The 15790-nt window shown below is 43.5% G+C and overlaps 1 protein-coding gene across 1 annotated transcript in view; it reads right to left on the minus strand.

The window, feature by feature from the left end:
* Positions 1 to 9220, minus strand: part of STX6 (syntaxin 6) — a 40411-nt gene extending 31191 nt beyond the window's left edge. The window contains exon 1 of the mRNA XM_082666176.1: positions 9140 to 9220. Within this exon, the coding sequence (XP_082522302.1) occupies positions 9140 to 9174 (35 nt within the window). The 5' untranslated portion in view covers positions 9175 to 9220. The remainder of the gene's footprint in view (positions 1 to 9139) is intronic.
* Between the last annotated feature and the right edge of the window lie 6570 nt (positions 9221 to 15790).

Raw genomic sequence — 15790 nt, forward strand, 5'->3', positions numbered from 1 at the left:
ATTTCCAAATTCAACTTCACTGTGATAATATCTTTCGCAATAATTCTCCTGGAGGGAAAAAAAAGAGCCTTCACTTAGTTTCCTATAGTTATATACAATTTTGACCTCAACTTGCTGCTGCTTCCACAATGCCCCTGGGATACCACTACTGCCACCAATGACACTGCAGGTCAAAGTCATGGGTGACTTGAACTCGTCCTCATTTCCAGTGTACTTGACACCACAGCCTATTTTCTTGAAACTCTCACTTCCTTGTTTTTGTGACATTGTGCTCTTCTAGCTTCTACTAATTTTCTCTTTCCTCTTCCTCCACTTGGTCCCAGTATTTCTCAGCACTATTTTTATAGCTTCTAGGTGCTCACAACACTAGCAGGTTCAAAAGATTCCTTGAAGCTGATGACTCCCCACTGCATTTCCAACCCTAACCTCTCACCCAGGACTAATTCCTGTATTTTTAGCTGCCTACAGGATCATTCCATTTGCCTAAAACCAAAGCAATCGTATCCTCCCTACAAAACAGTAAATATTCATACAACAAAATGAAACAGAAAAAAAAAAAAGCTTCCTTCTCTAACTTCCTCATTTTAGTCAACAGGGACACTATTTTCCAAGATTTGAAACTTGTCTAGACAAGCATCATCTTTGACTCTTCCTCTTACTTCTCACCTTGCACAACCTCTACTTAAGTTGCATCACTGGATTTTAGATCTAGAAGGAACTTTCACGATAACTAGTCTGAACTCATTAAACAAATAAGAGAACGGGGGCTCAGACTTCTTGTCTTCTGGCCTCTAGTTCTGCTGACCCAGAGCATGAGGGGTCTTCCAGTACCTATTCAATCCCATCTTTACAAAGGCTCCAGACAAATCTATTTTCTTTGTGGAATCAGAAGACCTGGGTTTGAGCCCTCAGAAGTTGTTTGACCATAGGCAAGTGCATAGTAACTGCTAGTTAAAACCACCTCCTGATTAAGAATTTACAATAGGAAACATTAACTTTAAACTTCTCAGCTGGGTATTCCACGCCTCCTCCACCCCAAAACTGGCCGATTTTAATCTCCAACCTGATTTCTCACTGAAACAAAATCTGTTTCACTTGGCAGGTCTTCTTCTCATCCTCCCTTTCCTCATTCCTGGCTCTACTTTCACTCACTGCTTCCCCAGCTGGAAGAGTCCTTACACCTCTGCAAATGAAAAGCAGACATTTCCTTCAAGGCCCAGATTGAGGCCCTACTTGCTTCACTAAAGTGTCACTGACCAACATTCCCCCTGGGGGTCTTTCCAAGTTTTTTCAGTCTCCACAGTATCTCAGCTCTATTCCAAACTCTTACACGCAAAGCATATTGTCTTTCACCTACACTGTTTCACATATCTGCACAGTGTTCTCCAAACCAAACTATAATTTCAGGAGCCAAATAGAATTATTAGGCATTCAATAAATGCCTAATTCAATATAACAAATGTCTGCAAAGTGGTTTTTACAGTGAAACATCTGATTGGGGAATTCCCTGATGGTACCGTGGTCAGGACTCCGTGCTCTCACTGCTGAGGACCCGGGTTCGATTCCTGGTCAGGGAACTAAGATCCCATGAGCCACACAGCACAGCCAAAAAAAAAAAAAAAAAAAAAAAAAAAAAAGAAAGAAACATCTAGTTGATTTTTAAAAAGTAGAAAATGAGACCTGACTTACATTCAATTTTACTGGATAAAATTACTCGCCAAATAAGGATAATTTTTTCACAGTGACTATACCAATAAACAGTTTTTTCAACAGTGTGGCTAAAATGCACAATGCTTGCCTTCAAGGAGCTCATAATCTAGTGTTTAAAAGGCTGTACACACAGACCAGAGATGGTTAGAGAATAATACAATGTAACATACACTATCTTGCTCATCTGCTTACTTACGCCTTTATTTCAACACAGATCCACAGCTAAGAATCTGGAAATAAAACTGTCCTTGTTCGGGCACACAACGCCTCCAAATCAGCAAAATATTAAAGAACCACAACATTCATGCCTTTTACCTATAGGAGAGGCTCACTTGGTACCAACGTACTCTCATATTCCACCACTCAATTTCTTAGTGGCTTATTCTGATTAGAAGTTGCAAACAAGAGAGGGAAAAAAACTACAGAACCCAAAACTCAATATGGGCTCGCTCACCAAATACTATGTAACACCTTACTGAACATAATGATGAAAACAACATGATTCAAATATGGTATGTTTCACCTAGCAAATTAATTAAGATTTCTTAAAAGGAGACTCAGTACAGGCAAGGGGTCAAGGGAAATGGGCCCATCAAACTTTTGGGGGTTGGGGTAGTGAGTCGAGTGGAGTTAGGGGTGTATCCTAGAGGGCAATTTGGCAACATGCATCAGAAGCTCTGAAAATGTGCACCCCCTCTAAATTAGCAAACCTGCTACAGGACTACAGGCTATGGAAATAATCAGGAGCAGCAATGAAGACCTGTGACAAGCAGGCTTGCCACTATATTAACTGTAACAGTGAAAAATTTAGGTACATCATAAACCTTGTCCTGGGTGATAAGTTATATCACATTTATATAACAAAATACAATACAGTGATTAAAAAGCCTCCCCACCAAAAGCATTTTAAGGATATAAAAAAATACAGATGAAAAGATTTAAGACAGTATGATCACAATTTCTTAATGATTAATAACAACAATAATACCCATTTATATAAATCCTGGCCTTTCCAATTACAGGCTTATGAATTGTAAGTTTGTTTTTTTTTTACTCTCTAAGTTTCATTTTCTCCATTTGTAAGATGATAATAATACTAGTACCTACTTCATAAGGATTAAAAAGACAATCCCTGTCATGTTCTCAGGACAGTGACTGATATATTTATATCAAAAAAAAAAAGAGATCAAAAACTGATGGATAGTATTACATAAAACTGTTAATAGAAACAGATTAAAAAAACACCAAAATTGTAACTATTTCTGGATGGTGGTATTTCAATGAATTTTTAATCCTTTTTTATATTTTTACTTCCTAAGTTTTCTAAAATGAGCATATATCACTTTAAATGTTACTCCAAAAAAAAAACCCAGTAAGACATGGTCTTTCCTCTCAGAAAGGACAGCCTGTTTGGATGGAGACATATATAGACAGTTAAAAGAGAATGTTTACTGAGCACTTGATACATACTCCAAACTGTGCTAAGGCAACTTACATGCATTAACTCATTTAATCCTCATAACCGATAAAGCAGGCATTGTTAAGCCAATTTTGTACGTAAAGAAACAGGTTCAGAGAGGATAACTAATGTGCCAAAACTTACACCAAGTAATTGACAGAAGTGAGATCCCAACCTTGGGTCAGCTTGATTAACAAAGCTCAGTTCTTTCACCAAACCTCATTGCCTCCAGAAGTCAAATAAAAAGAAAAATTACACCCAGAACATGCATTTCCTTTCCCTTTACGCCCAGCTTTGTTCTTCTTACAGAAGTTATCACCACCTGACATACTATATATTCGTTCATTTGTTTACTGTCTGTCTCTAGAATATAAGCTTCGTAAGGACAGGGATGTCATTTGTTCATTGCTGTCCCCTCAGCCCCTGGCACACAGAAAACAGACACTCGGTAAGTATTTCAGAAGGAAGGATTCCGAATAGAGCTGTGACCTGAACGTGTCTCCGAGGTCACGTCTGGCAGCAGTGCAAATGAAGCTTGGTGAAGAAGCTGCTTAGAAGAGTTCAGGTGCGAGAGAACAAGGACATGAACTAGGGTGGAGGAACCAAAACCAGAGAGGAAGAGAGGATTCCAGAGAGATCCAGGGGATGCACTGATGGGCCCCGGTGACCAAGTGGACATGGGACCGAAGGGCTGTGAGGAGACAGGAGTAAAGAGGGCTAAGAAGAGGCAGGCATTTTTAAGGAGGGTGAAGGAAAAGAAAAAAAGGGGAAGATATCCACCCCATAGCATGGGGGAGGTCAAACAATTAGTAGAAAACACAGAAAAACACACAGGAGAGAGTTGGGTCAGAGTGACGGGGGTGCAGGACGTGCACAGATAAACAGGGACCACCTGACACAATGGGAATAATCAAGCTCACCCAGTGAGAACACACAGGAGAGGGTCAACTAGACAAACTACAACTTAGGGACAGGTCTGAGTTGATTCAGTAGAGCTAGGGGTTCTGGTAGTGAAAATACCACTGTGAATGTCTGTGCCAGGTAGGGCCACATCTGCCCAACTGTGGTAGTTTTCTCCCGTGTTCTGGGATTCTGCTCTGAACAAGAAGACATCGAGAGTGTCAAAACCTCACAAGACGAGCTTCAAACACTCAGGCACTAATCACTGCATATTTAAATTAAAACAGCTTTCGAACTGGTCTCCTTTTTAATTTTTAATTTTTATTTATTTATTTTTGGCCGCGTTGGGTCTTCATTGCAGTGCGTGGGCTTCTCATTGCAGTGGCTTCTCTTGCTGCGGAGCCCAGGCTCTAAGCCCACGGGCTTCAGTAGTTGTGGCTCGCACGCTCCAGAACGCAGCCTCAGCAGTTGTGGCGCACGGGCTTAGCTGCTCCGAGGCACGTGGGATCTTCCCGGACCAGGGCTCGAACCTGTGTCCCCTACATTGGAAGGCGGATTCTTAACCACTGCACCACCAGGGAAGCCCTGGTCTCCTTTTTAATCTTTCTACACACTGATGCATCCAACACTATTACCAAATCAATATTCCCGAAACCCTAATTTCATGTCATTTCCCTGCTTTAAAAATCTCCAATGGTCTCTTAGAGACTCTTCTTGACCCTATTCTACCTGTACCTGTGGATGTACCTGTAGAAGTGTTAACAGTGTGAGTAGAACTAGGCAGCTGAATTTTGAATCCTGGGTCCATTACCTATTAGCTGGGTGAGCCTGGGGAAGTAATTCAACCCCTCTGTGCTCCCTCAGCTCCTCATGTGTAAAATGGGGCTAATACCCACACCACAAAACTGTTCTTATAAAGTGAAAATTCTTATAAAGTGCTTACTTAGCACGTGACGCCTGACATAGGAGTTGCATCCTTTAAATGTTAGCTATTATTATTATTACTTTTCCAAATAAACTTCCTACTGCACCTGGGATGCTCTCCTTGATGATTTCTAAACACACAATGCCCGCCTTTGCTGGTAGGGTTCCCACCCACGAACCACCACTCCTTAACCACAACCACCAAAGAGAATTTATTCAACATTTATGCTATATATTCAAGGTGCTGGGCTGGAAATACAGGAAAAACAAACAGTTCTCCAACCTTCAGAGCTCACAATCAAGTAATGAAAGACAGCCAGAGGAAGAGGTGCAATAATGTGTTACAGGTGCCACAGGAAGCACTTCCTGGAGGCAGTGGAGATGCTGACACCGAGTCCTGAAAGCTAAGTGGGTGCATCAGGCAGAGTGGATGCATGTAGAGTAAGAGCATCCAGTCGTGCGGCCACCGTCACTGTACTGAGTCTGGTGAAGCCGGAGCTCTGTGCTAAGGGCAGGCAGAGTGAGCGGAGGGTAGAGGAACACTATGTCGAGGAGGTCAGGAAGTGCTGAGATTTTATTCTGTAGGCAACAGGCAGCCACTCAGTGATGTTAAGTAGGGAACTCCTGCTTGGGTTCTAGAAAAGCTACACCTGTGCTGCCCAATATGGATGCCACATGTGACTACTGAACTGTGCTAGTGTGACTGTGGAACTAAATTTTAATTAATTTAAATTTAAAAACTGATACGCAATTCAGTTACCGAAAATTTTTGAAGTGTATTTGGAACAATTTGGGTATGTGAATCTATTGAATACTTTTTCAACTGTAAGTTTAATGAACTCTAAATACAGATCAAGTGTTCCTGATGGGGCTTCGCTGGTGGCGCAGTGGTTGAGAGTCCGCCTGCCGATGCAGGGGACACGGGTTCGTGCCCCAGTCCGGGAAGATCCCACATGCCGCGGAGCAGCTGGGCCCGTGAGCCATGGCCGCTGAGCCTGCGCGTCCGGAGCCTGTGCTCCGCAACGGGAGAGGCCACAACAGTGAGAAGCCCGTGTACCGCCAAAAAAAAAAAAAAAAAAAAAGTGTTCCTGATGAAAATTTAGCATCCAAATTGAGATGTGCTGTAAGTGAAAAATACACACCAGATTTTGAAGACAGTACAAAAAGGGTAAAATCTTATTTAATAATCTTTAGATTAATCACACGTTGAAATATTTTCACTATACTAGGTTAACGATGACATTAAAATTAACTTTACCTGTTTTTTACTTTTTACTGTGTCTACTAGGAAATGTAAAATGGAATGTGTGGCTCACCCTGCATTCTGGAGAGCACTCATCCAACAGAACCAAGGCAGATGCAAGAGGAAAGAGACTGGAAGCAGGAAGACCAATAAGAGACTCTTCTTGATGAGTCCAGAAGAGACACAGGCCTGAATTATCTAAATGCTCCCCACCTTCGAAACTTAATTCAAGACCTACTACTACCTCCAAAGCTGTTCCAGTCGTAACTGTTCCTAATGAGATGCCTTTTTCTGAACTACTGGGGGAGTTAATCATCTGTAGGATTCACTTCGGCACTTAAATCATTTCCACCTGTCATTTCTACTTAATTCTGGGGTGAGCTGTTTCTCAGATTAGACTATCAGCTCCTAGGCTAAGTGCCACAATTTAGGCATCTTTAATTTTTCCACTGTGCAGTGCACTTTCAAAACTTTTTTTTTACTTCTTTATTGGAGCATAATTGCTTTACAATGGTGTGTTAGTTTCTGCTTCATAACAAAGTGAATCAGTTGTACATATACATATGTTCCCATATCCCTTCCCTCTTGCGTCTCCCTCCCTCCCACCCCTCTAGGCGAGCACCGAGCTGATCTCTCTGTGCTACGCGGCTGCTTCCCACTAGCTATCTACCTCACGTTTGGTAGTGTATATATGTCCATGCCTCTCTCTCTCGCTTTGTCACAGCTTACCCTTCCCGCTCCCCATATCCTCAAGTCCATTCTCTAGTAGGTCTGTGTCTTTATTCCCATCTTACCCCTAGGCTCTTCATGACATTTTTTTTCTTAAATTCCATATATATGTGTTAGCATACGGTATTTGTCTTTCTTTCTGACTTACTTCACTCTGTATGACAGACTCTAGGTCTATCCACCTCATTACAGATAGCTCAATTTCGTTTCTTCAAAACTTTTAATAAACAGAACTACATGAATGACTCCCCATATATTCCGTCACATAATCTGGAGATACTCGTATAGCTAATTTTACTTTTCCTCAGCAGAAGGTTTTGACATCTTAACGACATGAGCTAAAACCATGTAAAAGTCAACCAACACTCCAGGCCAATGTTCCAATAAAGCAGTGATATCTAATCAGTGAGCAAGCCTTGGCAAACTGTATTGGATACTAGCAAGAAAAAAAAAGTCAAGATGGCAGAGCAATTTAGCATTTTCACAAATTCCATTAAAAATCAAACCAAAAATTCTGATTATCTATGGCCTCCACTGCCAGAGATAACCTTTGCACCCTAAGCATTAAGAACATTCATTCAAGGGAAAAAACACACAGCTTTCACACTTAAAAATCAACCCCTAGGGCTTCCCTGGTGGCGCAGTGGTTGAGAGTCTGCCTGCCGATGCAGGGGACATGGGTTCGTGCCCCGGTCCGGGAAAATCCCACATGCCGCGGAGCGGCTGGGCCCGTGAGCCATGGCCGCTGGGCCTGCGCGTCCGGAGCCTGTGCTCCGCAACGGGAGAGGCCAGAACAGTGAGAGGCCCGCGTACCGCAAAAAAAAACAACCCCTAAAAATGAATCCTTCTAATAAGCAACACATTTTCCAGATAGAGAGCCACATATTACTAATAATCTAAACTCAGCATTTTCCTATCTAAATTAAAGTCAGGTGAAGGAAAATCTTTTTAGGGAAATGTTAAAAATATATATATCTTACTGTATCATTCATAATAAAGTATTTCACCTAAAGTACCACTCAAATTTTCTGAGAGGAACCCTTAAAACACACACACACACACACACTCAAGCAACTGGTCAGCTTTTATCCCTACAAAAATAGGAAGCTAGCAGCAACTAGTTTAAAGCAAAGGGACACTTATATGGTTATCAGCACTGATCTTTCCGGAACTTTGCAGTTCTCAGAATTTTAACGTTTGTTTGACATTTTTTAAAAAAGCTGACAAGTTATAACAACAACAGAATCGATCTTTCCTGAATTTGTTTAATGGCTATAAAGCCTATGTAACGGTGCAAATAAAGTTTCTATCTCCAAACGACTGAGCAATCAAAGATGGAGTCACGACAGCTCATAGGGAAAAATAAGTTAAGGCTGTTCTAGTCTGAAAGGCAGAAGAAACGGGGGAAACCTGTCAAATAGCCTGGATGAAATCAGGGAGTTAAAAAGAAACCACTCATTTCCTTTAGCACTGTGGGAAAATCCCGGTGCTAACAGAAAGCTAAGGAAAGTTTGGTTTGGCTGATTTCATTTTGTTTTCCTTCCAATATCATCACTGAGTTTGAACGGCTGCTTTCCTGCCCTCCCATTACTCGGTAAAAACTCCCCCACTGAATTGAGTTGTCTTCCGGAGCCTCGCGCCCCCGCCTCCCAGCCTGCAAACGTGCTCAGACGCCTCTGGGTATGTTGTGGTCTCACCAGTCCGCGGGCCAGCGCTCCGAACTCAATGGACAATGGGAGCTCACCCCCGTGCACGCCAACTACAAAGCTCAGGAGGGCCATTTCCCTTTTCCTGCCCAGATGCTGTTTTTCCCCCTTCGAAGCAGGGCCCCGTTCTCCACTACAGCTGTAGTTTGGTCTGGGACGCCTGTCTCCCTTCCCACCTGCAGAGCTGCTGAACCCCTCCACCCCTCCAAATAAGTTGTAGGGCAGCGCACAGGCCAACGGGGACCCCCTACCCAGGGGCTTAATTGGGGTCACGGGTTTCAAAGTCCAGGTAGGACGGGGAGGGGATGTCTCTGGACGCTTGATCATGGCCCTCAAGGCTAAGTCGTCCCCACTGTCCCCTCGCCAGCCTCTACCTGCCTCCCATCCCCCTACAGCGAGGAGAGCGGGGAGGTGCGGGCAGGCAGCACGGCCACCTCCTCCTCCAGTGGAGCCCTCGGCGACACTCACCCTTTCACCACAAAGAAGGGGTCCTCCATGGACATGGCGTCCCGGCCCCCGGCCGCCTCACGCTTGCTCCGCGCACAGCGCGCCCGGCGAACGCTGCCCACCCCACCCGCCTCGCGCGGCCGCCGGCGCCTCGGCCTGAGGGACCCGGAGCCTCTGCGCGCGCAGGCCGGGGTGCACTGGCCCGCCGCGGGTCCAGCACTTGGTCGGCACCGCAGACCGAATCCCTGACTCTGTTGCCCGGCCCCGCGGCCGCCCCCTCCCCCGGCTCCTCCCAGCGCGTCCGGCCGCCTGGCTCCGCCCCCGGGTTGCTCAGCCTCCGCCAGTCACGAACGCCGTCCGCCGCACCACTTCCGCACCCATGCTCACGTGACCAGACCCGGCCCCGCCCCTTGTCGGCGGGGCATGGGCACCTTGTCACAAGACCCTGGAGACGGGGCTCTGGGGGTGGTGGGGGAGGGCGGGTCTTCTCTCGCCTCGCCCCTCAGGATTCAAGGGGGAGGAGCTGCTTGTTCCCTTGCGGGAAAGGCTGTCGGGTTTCCTAGATACGCCGTAGTACCTGCTTTGCACAATCCTTTCACCTTTCCTCTACTTTTGATACTTGATTTTTGATAACACGTTGATTTAGAAATCCATCTCGTCCTCGACTTACAATAAAGCGTGCTCGTATACATTATCTGACTATGATAATATTGAACAACTCCTTTATGAAGGTCTTACTATATCCAGCAATGCGCTGAAGGCTGTATGTGCATTATCTCAATATTCTTGGGGGGGGGCGGTATTACCATTCCCATTTAGTAGATGGGAGAATTTCAGAGAGGTTTCAAGATTTCCTGTGCTCACACAACCTGGACAGGGCAGAGCCAGAGAATCTGTGCACTGTCTACCAGACTGGGGTGTGTTTTCTTTTGCTGTGCGTTCTTTTCATACAGCATACGGTGCTTCCCAAGAGAGAGAACTTTTGAGGGACAAAGAAAGGGCCAGGTATAGCAACCTCTTCCAGGCTAAATGGTTCAAAAGCGATTCCAGAAAGCATTTTGGTCAGAACAGTTATCAAACGTATATGCTAGATATACTGTGGGGTTTTTGAACTTTAATTGCTGATTATCATTGAGCACTTCCTGTATGTCAAGCACTGTGCTAAGTTATTCCGTTGCACTCACAATGAGGTAATTACTGTTGTTATCCCCATTTTACGAGTGAGAAGTCTGAAGCTCTTGGAATGTTAAGTGACTTGCTTAAAGTCACCAGTCTTTTTGGAGATGGGAGAGTGCTCAAAGCCAGACAAACCCTGTTTGAACCTGAGTTCTATTATTCAGTTCCTCATATATAAAACATGGATCATAATATTTAGCTCATGGACTGTTGTGAAGGTTAATTTGAAATGCATGGAAACCCCAAAGCCCCAGCAGAGTGAGGCAGTGAAGTCAGGGAAACCAGTCCAGAAGCTACTGTGGTCATCTAGTCTGAAGGGGTGAAAACCAGACTAGGATGACAGCAATTGTGGGGAGAATCTGATAGATGTTTCCAAGGAAAAACAAAACACCTAGACATGACGAAAGACTGAATAGGGTTAAGGAGGAGAGAGGTGAAAGCCAAAGACTCCAGTCTTCTCTGAGACCCTGGAGGAGCAGTGGAGGTCAGGTATGGGGGAACAAAGAAGCTGTTGGAAGAGAACTGTTTTGGTTCTGAACATATTGAGTTGGGGAACTGAAAAGGGATCATCTTTCATTCATTCAATAAACACACAGAAATCGAGAAGATGAGAGTTGTGATTAAGAGCCATAGTTGCAGACAGATTACCTGAGTTCAAATCCTAATTCTGCTACTTCCTGACTGTTGTGTCTTGGGCAAGCTTAGTTTCTCATTGTCCTCAACTATGAAATGGATACTATAATAACACCTTCCTCATAGAGAGTGTCATCAGGATTAAATGAATCAGTGTCTGAGAAGTGCTTAGAACAGTGCTGGCACGTGTTGTATTCTTACTGTGTGCTAGGCACTGAGGACACAGAGATATACAGGCTTGGTCCTTGACTTCAAGGAGCTCTCAGACTGGTGGGAAAGCCAAGCCAGTTACACAATGTTGCCACAGAAACAACCCAGCCTGGAGACAGCAGGGCAGCCTGGGGGGGGGGGGGGGGCGAGCCACAGCAGGGGGCATTGCCGGAATGGAAGGAATGGGACTGTGGCCACAGGAACTAAGGCTGGAAAAGGGCAGGGCCAGTTTATTGGGGGGTCCTTTATTGTGCTGTTAAGAACTGTGGACACTGTACTATAGATCATGGCAGCTGAGGGAATTGACAGGATAATACTGGCATTTGACACAGGTGCAGCAATGGCTGAAAGGTCAGCTAGGAGGTCATCATCCAGAGGAGGGATGAGGGTGTCCTGAAATAAGCTCACTGGAGGACGGAAAGGAGGGATACATTTGAGAAATACTTTAGAGGCAAAATCTGGGGACATGGTGAATTATTATCCCAATCTTTTAAAAGCCCTGAGATACGTGTTCTTTCCTGGAACACTCCAGAAGACACTTGCTCTTGTTGGCATCCATTGACTTGGCCATGGCTGTCTACATTTCCCAGCACCAGCCACAGGAAATATCCACATACTGGTCATGTTTTCTCTCTTTGCCTTAGTTGTTACCATCACCTCCACCCTTATCTACACACTGGATTAAAATAAACCAATTTTAGTCAATCTATATATCCAACACAAGGAAGTGACTAAAAATTTATGGGACATTCATCTGATGGTCACTAAAACTGTTTAAAAGTGTGTAATGACGTGTATTGAAAGTAGCAAGACGATATTGTATATATATGATTTCAATTCTGTTCATTTTTATATATAGAAACAGTTTTATGCATAGAAATTTTTTATACATAGGAAAAAGAAAATGTACTTAAAGTTTGGCTGTTTTCTACAATGGACTATTTACTTGGATAATCAGAAATATAAAAAGTAAAAAAGAAAAGAAAAATTGAAGAAAGATAAGTGAGAAAGCCAAGTGACGACATATGCAAAAGTACATCAAAGGTTAGCAATTTTAAATCCTTTTTAGAATAACTCAAGTTAGAAGTGTATGAATGAATGGATATTAGTGAGTACTAAAAGTTAAAATACTCTATTGGAATTCAGTGAACTTCTTGACATAACAGTGAATTTGAACCATCGTAGAAGGGCAGGTATGACTTTACCCTCCTCTATGAATTTGTTAGTGCACAGGGGAGGAAAAATCACAATTTCTCTTGGTAAACTAGTGAATAACGATAATAGTAATAGCAACTGCTAGCATTTACTTACTATGTAAGTTTGTGCTAAGCAATATACACTGTGCTAAGTAATATACACTATGCTAAGTAACATACATGCATACTCTTCAGAAGTGGCTCCAAAATTTCTACATGGGGCAGGTTTTAGAATGTAACTTGTTTGGACAACAGGACTAGGAGGCTTGAACTGAGGTTGCATGGCAGACCCACTGTATTTTCTTAAATTTGGGGGTTATTTGGGACCATGATTATATGTGCATGATAGTGGTGCTCTAAAGTCCCAAGTGAAAAGTCACCTCTTGGTTCCACCACTGCTGATTTCATTGAATCCTCACAACAGCTCTGCTTCTTATCCCCATTTTCCACAAGAAATCTGAGGCTTAGAGAGGTTAATAATTTGCCCAAGGTCTCATAGGCAGGCAGTGAGAGCCCTATTTGAAAATAAGTTTGTCTGACTCCTAAACCCATGTTGTTTGTTACAGTACTCTCCTGCCGATTTGTATAAGGGCTAGCCTTGCCCCAAAATTGGTGAATGGATTTTTTTTTTTTTTGTGGTACGTGGGCCTCTCACTGTTGTGGCCTCTCCCATCGTGGAGCACAGGCTCCAGGAAGCCCTGGTGAATGGATTTTACCTAAGCACAGAAAGTGGCTCAAATCAGATTTCACAGACATGCATGTGCACATAAGCGTGCACACACGCACACACACACACACACACACACACACACCCCTACTGAATTTTTTAAAACAGCCCAGAGGAAACTACTTATTGAACATGATAAAAAAAATTACGGTATATTGAAAACAATATATTTAACAAATAAGACCCTTTTGCTAACTTAATAATTTGTCTTTTGGTTTTTGAGGATGACTTGTTCCATTTGCAAATGGGTCAGATTCTTCAGAAGGGCCTTAAGATATATATAATAAAGCAGGTATTAAAAAGCCAAAGACATAATTAGAGGGATCCGTAGTAAACAAGATAAACACAAGCCACTCTGAAAAATACAACTTGAGATTCAAGGATAGTCAGCTGCTCAGAGGTAGAGCTAGTTCCCAAGGAGCGTGCACAGGATGCTCCCCACTTCAATGCTTCCCAGCTTAGTCGAGCAGTCTTCACTTGTCCTTTAAGATCTTGACTGTTATCAAATATATTTATTTAAAAACTTAAGGACTATTAAAGCTATACCATAAAAAATGCATGTTGGGGCTTCCCTGGTGGCGCAGTTGTTGAGAGTCCGCCTGCCGATGCAGGGGACACGGGTTCGTGCCCCGGTCCGGGAAGATCCCACGTGCCGCGGAGCGGCTGGGCCCGTGAGCCATGGCCGCTGAGCCTGCGCGTCCGGAACCTGTGCTCTGCAACGGGAGAGGCCCCAACAGTGAGAGGCCCGCGTACCAAAAAAAAAAAAAAAAAAAATTGCACGTTGGTGTTGGGAAATTGTTAAGTGAAAAATAAATTACCAAATAATGTTAGGATGTGAAACCTTGTTTTGGTAAAATGAACCTCCCAAAGTGTGTTTGTATACGTATATAGTCATAGCAAAAGCACTGAAAAGACACATACTAAAATGTTAACAGTGGCTTTCTCTGAGGAGTGATTTTTATCTTAGTACTCTGAGTTTTTGGTGTATTTTGAAGTTTTCTGGATTTTGTTTGTTTGTTTCTTATTTATTATTATTATTATTTTATTTATTTATTTTTGGCCACTCAGCCCAGCTTGTGAGATCATACTTCCCAAACCAGGGATTGAACCGGGGCCTCAGGAGTGAAAGGGCTGAGTCCTAACCACTGGACTGCCAGGGAATTCCCTTCTGGATGGTTTTTGCTAATTTGCACTTAAGATAATATGACTTTAAAAAGTGTGGTCATCATGCCCACTTTTTAATGTAAATGCTGCAGACTGCAGTACAGTATGCAGTTTTGGAACAAGATACGAACAGAAATTCAAAGGAACAAACAAATACACTGCCATGGAACTCCAGTGCTAGTGAGAGATCTCTGGGACTATTGGGGTCTCTGGGAGTGGCACAAGAGTTAAGGGAAGAACAAAGAAGTGAAAGAGGAAAGAAAGGAAGAAAGAAATACAAAGATCTGAGAAGAGAAGGTGCTAGGAGATGCTGAGAAGGTGTCAAATATTAATTTCATTATTGTCTTCTTTTTTTCTTTTGGGAAATGGAAGATGTATAGTTTCCTGTTGCTGCTATAACAAAATTACTACAAACTAAGTGCCCTAAAACATCATAAATTTATTCTCTTATAATTCTGGGGGTCAGAAGTCCAAAAGTGGGTCTCATGGGCTAAAATTAACGTGATGGCAGGATAGCACAGGGAGATCAGCTCGGTGCTTTGTGACCACCTAGAGAGGTGGGATAGGCAGGGTGGGAGGGAGACGTAAGAGGGAGGGGATATGGGGATATATGTATACGTATAGCTGATTCAATTTGTTATAAAGCAGAAACTAACACACCACTGTAAAGCAGTTATACTCCAATAAAGATGTTAAAATAAATAAATAAATAAATAAAGTGATGGCAGGGTTGCATTTCTTCTGGAGGCTCTAGTGGAGAATCTGTTCCTTCTGTTTCCGGTTCTAGACACTGTTTGCCTCCCTCTTATAAGATCCTTCTGATTGGACCCACCAGATAAGCCTGGATAATCTCCGCATCTCATGATTTTTAATTTAATCTTATCTGCTAAGTCCCTTTTGCCACGTAAGGTAAGATATTCACACGTTCTGGAGATTAGGATGTGGAGATCTTTGGGGTGAGGATGGGGGCATTATTCAGCCTGCTGCAGAAGGAAACTAGTATGTTCTCCTACCTATCTGGTACATTGTAAACAGAGCCTCATCTAATTCTTCAACAAGCCTTGTGAAATATATGCCAGGATTTGTTTCTAAAGTTGAGGAAACTGAGCCTCAGCACAATTTGGGATTCTGCGCAAGGTCCAGTAGCTGGGATGCGAGCCCCGGTCCCTGAGCCGGAGCTGAAGCCAGCCTGCCTGGTGGCCTTGCCTCCACTCATCTCTCCCACTTACCCCTACTTCCTCTTTCTTGTCTGGGCCTGTCCTCCAACTCCCTGAACAAGCTTAAGCTTCTGTTTCCCAACTCCTCCGTGCTCTCGTGATGACAATGCAGCCGTGGCTTGGCGCTGAGGTTTGCTAATCAAGCAAGCCAAGCTAGCTGCCCCTCAGAATCTTCTTTTAGGCTTTTTTCTACCTCTCCTTTATTCAACGAGCATTTTTTTGAGCTATTGGGCTGGGTGCTAGAGCAGCAGGGAAGATAGGCCTAAGCTAAAAATGTCAGGACAGTCTACATGATACATATTATATCAGACATAAGGACTGAAGCATTATAGGAAGCCAGGGCAAGTCC

This window comes from Grampus griseus, assembly GCF_964374135.1.
Source record: "Grampus griseus genome assembly, chromosome: 1".
Classification (NCBI taxonomy): Eukaryota; Metazoa; Chordata; class Mammalia; order Artiodactyla; family Delphinidae; genus Grampus; species Grampus griseus.